This window comes from Nicotiana tomentosiformis, chromosome 2 (genome assembly GCF_000390325.3).
Source record: "Nicotiana tomentosiformis chromosome 2, ASM39032v3, whole genome shotgun sequence".
NCBI classification, from domain to species: Eukaryota; Viridiplantae; Streptophyta; class Magnoliopsida; order Solanales; family Solanaceae; genus Nicotiana; species Nicotiana tomentosiformis.
In genome coordinates this window covers 55,246,433-55,257,998 of record NC_090813.1, presented here as the reverse complement: position 1 = coordinate 55,257,998, position 11,566 = coordinate 55,246,433, and the positions used below count along the sequence as shown (strand labels likewise).

Sequence of the window (11,566 nt, the reverse complement as noted above, 5' to 3'; positions counted from 1 at the left end):
TTCTTATCAAATTAAAGCATGGCCTCTTGAAAGGCAGCAAATCCTAAATTTTCATAGGTATAGCCGTATAGTATAGTGTTGAAATTGAGAATAGTTGATCACTGTTCTCCTCGAGCCCCTTCTTTTTGCTGAGTAGGCTATAGCTCTGTTTTCCGGAAACATTGAGCAAAATTGCACAATACACTATGTAAATGAATACTTTCTCTAATATTTTAAAGATATAATATTCATTATTATTAGATTATTTAAATTGTACATTGATTAATTTGGAATAAGGGTTTATACATTTTCACATGCTAAGAAAGAAAATAATTTTAACTAGTCGTCGTTCACATCTAAACATAATAGCTTATTAATCAGATGTATACTAATTAAGATTCAGACATTTTAATGATAATCATAGTAATAAAAAATAAACAAAGCCTATGTAAATTCTCCCATATATCCTTTTGTTCCAACTTGTTAGAGAAATCTCTTGGGATGATACCTTTTCCACTTAAATTATAAATGAGATTTTAAACATTTTTTATCAGTTCACAGGCTTGTAAAGTTAATGGTAACAAAAGAATTCAATTAGTTTAACATGGCATTTATACTTAATCAACAAAGACATACTATATTTTCTTTTTACAAATATCTTTTATCATTTCATTACGAATAATCAAGTACACACACATATATATATATATATATATATATATTTTTTTTTTTATTTTATTTTTTCACATGATAAATTTAATATTATGGTACATACAAGGGTAAGCATTTTAACTTCTGTTTTGGTTATTTAATAATGAAATATATATAACTTGTACTGCTAGATTCCTTTAGCGCACTGGTTTTCAGATTATATACGCACAAATCATAAAGGCACGGGTTCGATCCCCCACTCTGCCTCTAGAACTTTCCACCAATGAGCATCTAGGGTTTTGTTCTTACGACACTCGAAGAAAAGCCGCCCACCCGCCTCCCCTCATCCGCCACTATGAGATCAAACCGCAACCGTCTTTCGGCGGCGATTCCTCTTCCGTCCACTGCTTCAACCGAATCCGACTACGCCTTCACCTTAACCAGAATAGCAGTGGCGCAGATCTGCGATTCAATCGGATTCACGGCGGCGGAAGCTCCCGCTCTCCGAACCCTAACCGACGTCGCGGCCAGGTACTTGAGATCAATCGCTAAGTCCGCTGCCGACACAGCAAACTCCGCAGGCCGCACGCAGTCACAACTCGTCGATACCGTCGCCGCCGTGGACGAGCTGAGCTCCGTCATTGGATTCGCCGAAGCGTGGAGAGCTACTGGAAGTTTACTGAACTCCGGCGCAGTGAAGAATCTCGTTAGTTTTTCTAAGTATTCGGAGGAAATTCCATTTGCAAAACCGTTGCCAAGGAAAGTACTTTCAATAGGGAGAGGAAAAGGTTTGCGGAATGTAGATAACAATGAGTACATTGGAGGGGAGGGGAAGCATATTCCGAAATGGCTACCCATAATGCCGGTGATTGAGAAGGAGGAGGAGAGGGGAGGCAAAAGAAAGGAAATTTGGGGATTTTGTGGTAAAAATGAGGAAATGGAGAGGGAAATGAAATTGGAGAAGAAAGATATGGAATGGGAGAGGAAAGGAATTGAATTGCCATTGAAGAGAGGGAAAGTGAGGTTTAAGATTGGGAATGGTGGGGGAGTTGTAGGGGTGTATAGAAGGGGCGGAATAGGGAAGAGGGTTTTATGTGAGAGTTGGATTTGTCAGGAACAAAATCAAAAGAAGAGTTTGTAATACAGTGGAAAAAATAGGACGATGAAGCTGGAAGCATTGCGAAGAGATGAGCTAATGATATATTAGAAAGAAGAAGCGGTAGAATTTGAAGATCTGCACACAATGTAGCTAAGTACTTTTTTGGTTTGAAGTTAGCAGGAATTGAACCCTTGACGTGTTGGTCGTGATTTAAAAAAAAAAGCTTTTTATTTGGGCTGTTCGCTACATTGGACCATCTTCCCTGCAGCCATGATACACGGGACTGTCTCTATTTCTAATTATTATTAAGGTGCTCATAAGATTCACTAAGTAACGTAACAAATGGAAACTCAATTCAGATTTTCAGTGGAAAGATGTTACGTACTTCTTTTTTTATCTGAATGGAGTGAGTTTACTTAATTAAGTAATACTTGTAAAATTTGTAAATGCACAGTTATGTTTTTCCCAATTAATAATGTATTTTAATTGGGTAAAATGAAGGCATGCGCTTTCAGTAGCTGTACTGAAGGGTTAACTTGGCCTCGTCCTCAGCATAAATTACCCTTGGTTGAAAGGAGCAAACATTATAGTAAAGCATATTATCAGCTTCGTAAAGGTAAAGGAATTTGATTATGAAATGAAAGATAGATGAAGTTCATCCTCCATCTGTTAAGACTGCAACCATCAACACCACCTAGATTATCCCATTTCCACTAAAGACCTTCCTGACCATTTTTAACTAAACGAAAAGAAAATTGAACACGAAATTTTGATCAAAGCACAATCTCAGCAAAACAAGGGAACTACAAGCTTAGTGCAAAAATAGTTGTTGTCGGGATCTCAAACAAGGCTCATTTTGTTTACTTCCCCAATAAATCATGTACTTTCACTACTACTCGCCTGCAGAAAGCTGAAATAATCGAAAAATGGTAGACTTCTGAATTCAAGAACTGTTCACAGGATCTCGAATACTCCTCATCTTTGTATAGAGTATAGACAATAGAAGGGAACGTATTACCAAAAGAGAAATTAAAAGGAAATTTAGCACACAGCTAAGACATACTAAGTGATTCAAGCATCTTGTCAGTATAAAATGGATCACATTTATCAAAGATAGGTTGTTGTCTTGTCTCTAGCCAACGCAAGTATCCTTGGAGGACATATTCATTCTTCAGCAGCGCCTTGTGGACTTTGAAGTTGATATGTACTGAACCTCCCAAGTTCATGGAAGATATACAGACAAACCAAAAGGCCCACATAGGAGGTAATTACCTGCAAATTGAAAAACTGCAGATCAGAAGACATACCTGATAATCTAGTTCCGTGGTGTGACATAGAACCAGGGCAGCATCCTGACCAGCAACAGGTTCACTCTTTCAAGTCTTGAATAAAGAGATCAACTTCAGGCCTTAGTAAAATGATGCTGGTTTTTCATTTTCAGTAGACAATTCCTATAGCTCATGTTTTCTATTCGGTTAAGTAATGAAACCTGCCACTCGTATAGTTAATTACAGGACTGCTTTTGTTCATTCTTGTAAGTACCAACTCTTGAGGAAGAGCTTTTATCCACTTTTTTGCAACCTATTTTCAATAAATTCATTGTTCGCCAATAACATATATAGTAGAATAAATCATCACATCAATATAACTTCTCATTCACCTTAACCCTGAATGCTAATTACTTCCTCACAATTTTCAAAAGGATTCTAAAGGAACACAAAGTTAGCAAACACCATATACTTTTATATTAACTCATTCACTTGAGTAATGAAACAGATTTGCTAAAGTGAAAGTTCCATTGGAAGAAAGAAATGGGACATACAGAATTTCTCAAAAAAAGGGGACTAGCAATTACAAATTTGATCCGAGTAAATAAAGGCCTTGCAATCTGAAATTCCCTAAAACTACAATCATACTTGGACACGGTATACAGCATCAAAAGACAATTAAGCTACAAGCAGAAACGATTAAAAGCAGATATAACTTGGAAACATTGTAGAATCCAAAACTCTGAAGATGCCTTGGCTTCATCCGAAGTGTCAAATCTAGTCAATGAGTACTATTGTGAAGATATTATTGCAGCTGCTCCATATTCACGATGAAACAAATAAACCACTAGTTTGGATCGGAAAATTCAGCAGAAAACTTCAGCAAATAATAGCATGTAGGCAGAATGCTGGGACAAAAATGACCTAGAATGAGAAAAGTATCGCATCACCTAGGTCTCAAACAAGCCCTGTTCATAACTTATGCTGCAAAAATGTACTCAGAGAAAGATTGCAGTAGGATCCCCTGGTGATGGAGGATTCTGCCTCACAACTGCAGCATGAGGCCCTGCTCTCTCCAGGGCATCATCTGCCATTGATAAGATCTCCAATCTCTCAAGACCAAGCTGTCTCTTGATCAAGTCCGAGTTCTTCTCAAGGACTTCAATCTCACCAAAAGGAAGCCTCAAGCCCAATGCTTGAACCCCAACAACCACAACTTCGTCTTTCTTGAACCTCAAGAAAGGCATACAGAGCTTTTGTATTTGTTTGAAATTGCCTTGTTGCGCAATATCACTCTTCTGCAATTCGGTGAGGATTTCTTTGTCAGGTGCAAAGGAGCCAGTTGACGTATCAAATTTCCTCTGCAGAATCTCCAAACATTCCTTTTTCCACCCACGATACTGCTCGTCCACATATATCAGGCCCACAGTAGGTTTGTTTTGGCTATTCAGATTAACATTTCCTTTCTTTGAACCAGAAACCTGCTTCTGAAGTAGCTTCCTCATCGAGACAATCGTGTCTTGCAAATAAATGTTGGCCTTCTTAAGGGTAAGATCTGGCAAATCAGCCTCTGGCCACCCAGCTTTTATGACATAACCATCCTTCTTCAAAAGCTCTCTCCAGGAATATTCAGCATAGTGTGGGCAGATCGGAGCAATAAGTCTTGTTTGAACATCCATAAATCGCCACAGCAAATTCCGGTTCATGCTTCCTGAACCACAGGAAAGCCTGTACTCATCTCTGGCAGCCTGAAGATCATAAAAACCAGTTTTCAGAGCTTCACGGAACATGTATTCACTATAGTTCTTCTCTGTAGTCCTGACTGCAATATTTATTTCATTAGCAAAAACGTGGTCCGCATATGTGGATGGTGGCCGGCTTCTTAAAGATGACTCTGCAGCAAGAACCTCCTGCATCCATGCTATTTCTTTTGTGAGACGTAAGATAGCAGCATTAGCTGTTTCAAAGACGAAGTTAGCATCGTCCATCCCATCACCCGCATCTGCAAGAGCAAAGCGTGTGGCATCAGCAGAAAATTCTTCAATTGCCTGCCGGAGTGTTCGGAAATTTCCAGTAGACTTGGACATCTTCTCAGAGTTCAGCATTATATGCCCATTGCATCTGAAACCACGTGGCCAGTGGTGCTCAGGGAAGATGGCGGTGTGGTTATAGATGCAAAAGGTAAGATGATTCTGAAGAAGATCCTTGCCAGAAACTCTGAGATCGAATGGATACCAGTACTCAAACTCCTTCTTCATCTCCTTGAGAAGAGAAGAAGATAGGGAAGAATTTTCGGGAAAAGGCCCATCACAGAACAAGAATTCCCAGATCTCATCTATCAGCTGCTCTGGTTTCACTGAAGAATGGTCAGTACCATACATGTCCCCTTTCTGCAAGAAATGTGCCACAGTGTAATATGCCATATAAATAGTGGAATCAGACAAGGACTCAACTAAGAATTCCTCATCCCAAGGAATACGAGTCCCAAGCCCAAAACTGCGAGAGCAAGCCCACTGATTAAGCCAGCTGAGAGTGTGCTCAAAGCCATGACGTGTCTCATCAGAATAGAGATTCATACTGGCCAAACACTCCTCTGCAGCCTTCCTCCATTCTGATTCTCCATAAGTGAGATACCACTGATCAGTCAAAGCCACAACACACTCATCCCCAGATCTCGACATGACCTTTTTCTCAGGTTCACTATATACTACAGCTTGATTCATCTCCAAAAGGTTGCTCCTGATCAGACCTTTCGCTTCTTGGACTTTCATACCAGCAAATTCTCCAACAATCATGATTCCCTCATAAAACCCGCCCTTGTAAATTATTTTCTTTGCCTCATCAAGCTTATCTCTCTCATTCTGGCTCTTGATTTTTTTCTCAATGCAAATTCTCTCAGCTGATCTATCTCCAAAATCTGGATGGTTGATAATCGGAACTATCTCAAACGGCAAGACCCACTCATCCTTCACCCCAAATTTGGCCCTGAAAGCTGGCTTCGACTTCAGATCATGGAGGGCCATATAATCATCTGGGGAATCACTGGGAACACTAGTTACAATTCCAGTACCCTTTTCAGTAAGAACAGATAACATGGGCAGAGTGTATATTATCCCATTAAATGCCAAGGGAGACCTCAGGGGCAACCCTATAATATCTTGACCAGACAATTCAACCAAACAAGAAGGCTTCTCAGGGATAAGAGACAACCTTTGATAGGCTAGATTAAGAGCTGCCTTATAAGTTAAGACAAAAACCTCAGTATCATTAATCTCAAATGCCCCGTATTTTCCTTCTGGCAAGACCCAAGCATTTGTTTGCCCATACATGGTCTCTGGTCTCAGTGTAGCTGCTGCGAGATATACCTTCTTCCCCTCCAAAACACTCATCTTTGGTGGAAAAGGTGGGAGAACTTCCATCTTGATAAGAGTATATTCCTGAGGAATAACTCCTTCACCAGAAGCACGGTCATGGTCAGCACATGGCTGACCATCTAGGGGTGAATATACGGTGTACCTCAGATCTTTAACAATCCTTCCCAAGGCTTTCAGCTTCCGCATTTGCCACCGTACAAATGAATCAAAGTATGGATTCATGTTGGTTGTAATAAAAGTGCGACGCCAATCACAACCCAATCCGAACTCCTTCAGATCCTCTACAGCCAGTGGTGGAAAGTAAGTTAGCCAGTAATATGGGTCTGTAAACCTAGCAATTTCCTCGTCGGACAGACCATAACTCCTCATTATCTCCCATTGGTACTTATCACCACCAGTCTTCGCAACAGCCTTGGACTTCTTTCCTTTAAATTTTCCACCTGGTATAGCCTGATTACCTTCAGTCTCAACCTTCACTTCTGTTTCAACACTCTCCTCTTCCTTCACAACAGGAAACACGGGTGGGTTCCCAAACCTCAATATCTCCCTTGAAAGCTTATCAGCAGATGCCTTTATGGGCATCCCAGTGCAGTGAAAGGCAAAAGGCAAAAGAACAGAAGCACCTCTCAATCTGTGATATGCAGCTGCAAACTCCAGCTTTGAAAATGAAAAAGCATGGCCCAAATGAAGACATCCATTCATATAAGGAAAAGGGAAATTCCCAAAGAACTTTTCACCCACTTTCGGAGGCAATTCTTTAGGTTCAGCTCTGAAAACATCACCTTCTGTCCACCACTTGTGAACCTGTTTCTCTATCTCCAACAATTGGTTCCTTCGGGCAAAACTTCTGCCACCTTCTTCTGCCATCACTTCTCTATCAGAAAACCCACAGTATCTGAAAGAATCATAAGAACATAATTAGAAAACGCTATCAGCAGAGCAACTAAGCTGCAGCTTAAAATTATTCAACCAACTAACTAAGCGAAATACTTATTTGAAAAAACCGAAATAAACAATAAAAATATAAGTAACTTATCAATGCACCCACCCAAGATTGAGGCTTTATAATTTGTTTTCAGCATAAGAATGATGGGTACAAAATACTTATTTAAAAATACTAAAATAAACAATGAAAACAAAAGTAACTTATCAATGAACCCACCAAAGACTAGACTTTATGATCGGTTTTCAACATAAGAATGATGGGTATTTGAAGAAAATGAAAGAAAAGCAATAGATCGATCTGATTCAATAAAATTAGCACAGTTACTAACTCAAGAATTGAGAGAAAAATACAGAAATAAAGACAAATAAGGAAAAGGGGTTTACCTTGATTTGCTTAAATTGAATGGGAATACAACATACGATGACAGTTGCTTAGGCTGAAGTTGATATCGTCTCAGTATATGAGACGCCACAGTGAACAATCAAGGGCGGCTGTAGAGTAAAGCCAGCGAAGCTTTTGCCTTAGGTCCAAGGCCCCAAAAATATAAAGTACTGCTATATTATTATATAATATAATATATGCAACTTATATTTATATAATTATTAATAAAATATTTTAAATTTTAATATATTTTTTAAAAATTTAGTAGAAGTAGGATTAAATGAGTTAACGGGATAAAACTTTTCTCTTACTAAATTAAATAATATATTTATCTTCTCATCATTCTATTTTTCTTTCTTTCCTTTTTCATATTTTTTACTATTTTACTTTCTAATTGCAACTCCTCCATCAATATGATGGCCTTGTTGAAGGAAAAAAAAATTTGCATTCTCAAAATTAGCTATTTCTTTTTGTCACATTTGATTGATCCATACATTAAAAAGCAAGTTCTTTTGTGTCTTATTTTTTTTATTAACTAAGAAATTCCCGAGACAAGTATCGTAAGGTTCAAAACACGATCAATAATAGGCTCAACCCTTTTACCAATTTCACTTAATACTATATTTTTGTATAATATGCGCCTAACTCACATATTATACGTTGTTCTCTCACACTTTTTTTGTCTCAATATTATATAGATTTTGTAAAAGAAATTTCAGGGTCTTTTAATATATTTTAGTTTTAAGCCACTAGTTCCGTTAAGCCGTATTGATTAATTATCAACAAGTATTTATAGATCACTGTCCCATTAACGTGTTATTCAACCAACTTCATTCACATTTAGTAATTAAATAACACATTCATTGATTGTTATTTTATCTAATTGAGACTTTATAAAATTTGATTGAGAAAATCAGGGTGGACATGTGGCTCAAGTAGGAAACTAGTAAAGCTTTGATTTAGGTTCCCAAAATTTTTTAATAATAAATTTTATGATTTTATTCAAGTTAGACAATATTATAGTTGCAAAAAAAAATACAAAAAACCTTGGACAAAAAGAAAGAAAGAAAGACTATTTACTCTTTAACACTAAATTTTTTTTAGAACTTTGAATTAAATTACTTAAATCTTCATATTAGTAAATATTTTTTTTTACAACAATATCAAAGGTAACATATTGAAAATACATGTCTAACATCTTATTTATTTAAGTTACCTCTTACTAATATAAATAATACTACTACTATGTGAAGTTAAAGATATATATATATATATATATATATATATATATATATATATATATATATATATATATATTGTTACGACCCAAAATCTGCTAAAGGCTGTGATGGCGCCTAACAACGCCGTCAGGCAAGTCAACGGTGATTTACCAACTTAATTACTCATTCTAATAATTTGAAATCATAATTTTTATTAATTAAATAGGTTGAAATGGAATTTACAGGGTGAATGATAATATTTACACGAACTATCATGATGAACAACCTGTAGGAACCCCCAAAATCCGGTGTCACAAGTGCATGAGTATCAACTAGGAAAGATAATAAAATACAACACCTGTCTGGAATACAAGTTAGGTAGGAGAAATATAAATAACTCTGATGGAGACTCTGCAGGTTGCGGATCGTAACATGAAATGCAGCTCACGGTAAAGTCCCCGCAATAGTCACGCCTTTGTGCCCAAAAGACCACCAGACATATATGTACCTGCACAAAAGTACAGCAAGTGTAGCATGAGTACGTAAATCAACGCGTACCCAGTAAGTATCTAGCCTAATCCCAGAGAAGTAGTGACGAGTGATCGACATCAACACTTGCTAGTAGTCCAATAAGACAGATACAGTAGAAGTAAACATATATGAGTCAGAGAAAATAAACGAAATAACAACTATAAATACGTGGTAAAATTCTCCTCTCAGCAATAACTCAAACTCTTAGCTAATAGTTACCTCCTCAATCGGAGTATATATAATGGACCTCACCAAATAGGTCGCCATAATTCAAATCAGGAAAACTCACAGATATACTGCCTTCTTATCAATTATTACGCACGATTTCATAATAGTATTTTATAGAAATGCTGAGGCGTACGACCCGATCCATCATAATATTTCCGCACTATAGATACATCTATTATATTGCCGAGGTGAATGGCCCGCTTGATAGAGCCAAAATATAGTGCTTTCATTTCAAATCATAGCACAAGGTTTCCTACTATTCTACAAAACCAAAAACTAACTACACCCGGTTCAAACAAAATCCTTGAAAAAGAACCGCGGCACAAAAAAAAAATCAAGGGGGAATTATTATACTACCTAAAATAATATATATATATATATATATATATATATATATATATATATATATATATATATATATATATATATATGTGTGTGTGTGTGTATATTTTTTTTCTTCGACTTAATCCCTCAAGAAACTTGTCGAATGACATCCATCGTCGGAAAAAATAAAAAATTTAAAAATTTTCAATCAAATGAATTACTAAAACACATATAAATATTTATGCACTCTATACATATATACATCCCTACCCCACACTTTAAATTGTGTCATGTCCCCATGACACAAATAAAATGCAAGAGGTAAAGAAATTTCCCCTGGACTTTTTCCGTTTCCGAGAACTTGTGAACTCCGCCCCTAATTCTGAATGCATTTTTCAATTTCGCTCCTGAGGATTCTTTATGGAGCTCATCAGACCAAAGTCCTTTAGGAATTTTTGAAAGACCCGCTCTTTTCTTTCTTTCTTGGCCTCATTTTGAGCGGTGGATTGTTCTTATATGATTGTCCTCAACTTGTTTCTGCATTCATTCACAAGATCAATCCATGCATATTCCTGTAAATCCCCAAAAATAAAATCCACATGATCAAGGTTAGAATAAGAAAATGAAGAAAAAAGGTCATCTGAGTATTCTTCTGGTATGTCTAAGACCATTTGTTCCTCATTCTCTTCTATTAAAAATTATAAATCTGGATTGGAGGAAGGGGATTTGAACTCTTCTTTTATTGATGCACAATCAACCAAAGCCTCATCTTCAATCATCTCAGTTGAGACAAAGTCCTCTTGCAGAGTGAAAAACTCTCTCTATAGATGTTCATCATTTCGGGTAGGCTCATTCTCACTGGGTATCTCCTCCATGTATTCACCATCACAATGCAATGATCTTTCTGAAAGTGTACTTATTAGTTGATCCACTTGCATTGTCAGGTTGTTAGAGGCTTCAACATCATGTGTGAACCTCTCTTCCACCTTATTAATGAACTTATACATAAGCTCTTCTAAACTAACATTCTCCTCTTGAGGTGGGTGTCTCACTTCGCTTGCATTCCAATCATAATAAGGTTTTCATCTCAACCAGAGTCAGAATTGTACCCATATGAATCCCCATACCTGTACGGACTAGAGACAAAGTGAGAGTGTTCAAAAGATGAACCATAGGAAGAATAAGAAACTGAGCAGAACATAATGGGATCGAACTTGGTCATTTCGTCATTTTCATTTGGGAATTTTGGAGCTCGGTTCTTGGGTGATTTGAGGATTTTTCATCATGTAATACAAGGTAAGTAATTTTTCACTTGTTTTGAGCTAAATGTAAGGTTTATATGTGGATTTAAGGAGGAAAATTTAAAAAAATTGTGGGATTTTGGTAGAAAATCTAGAATTGATAATTTTGGATTTTGACCACGATTTTGGAAATGGAATTAAGAATAAATTATATATTTGAGTTAGTAACGTTATGGGTCAGGTTTATCTTCGAAAATTTTCAGAATCTGGGCACGTGGGCCTGAGAGTTGACTTTATCGACTTTTCGAACGGAGTTAAAAATTG

General features: G+C 37.0%; 2 protein-coding genes across 3 annotated transcripts; one reads left to right on the top strand and one right to left on the bottom strand.

Annotated features, from left to right (window-relative positions):
• Positions 1-712: 712 nt before the first annotated feature.
• Positions 713-2,127, top strand: LOC104100284 (transcription initiation factor TFIID subunit 8). The gene has a single exon (XM_009607492.4). The coding sequence runs from the start codon at positions 986-988 to the stop codon at positions 1,769-1,771; it is 786 nt and encodes a 261-aa protein (XP_009605787.1). The 5' UTR covers positions 713-985; the 3' UTR covers positions 1,772-2,127.
• A 1,379-nt stretch (positions 2,128-3,506) lies between these two features.
• Positions 3,507-7,855, bottom strand: LOC104100285 (leucine--tRNA ligase, cytoplasmic-like). 2 transcript variants are annotated; one of them, XM_018772140.3, is made up of 2 exons: positions 7,701-7,855; positions 3,507-7,266 (listed from the first exon to the last, which is right to left on the bottom strand). In XM_018772140.3, the coding sequence occupies exon 2, from the start codon at positions 7,236-7,238 to the stop codon at positions 3,996-3,998; it is 3,243 nt and encodes a 1,080-aa protein (XP_018627656.1). In that variant the 5' UTR covers positions 7,239-7,266; positions 7,701-7,855; the 3' UTR covers positions 3,507-3,995. The 2 variants fall into 2 exon arrangements, with proteins under 2 accessions (XP_018627656.1, XP_018627657.1); XM_018772141.3 differs by lacking the exon at positions 7,701-7,855 and adding an exon at positions 7,534-7,650.
• Between the last annotated feature and the right edge of the window lie 3,711 nt (positions 7,856-11,566).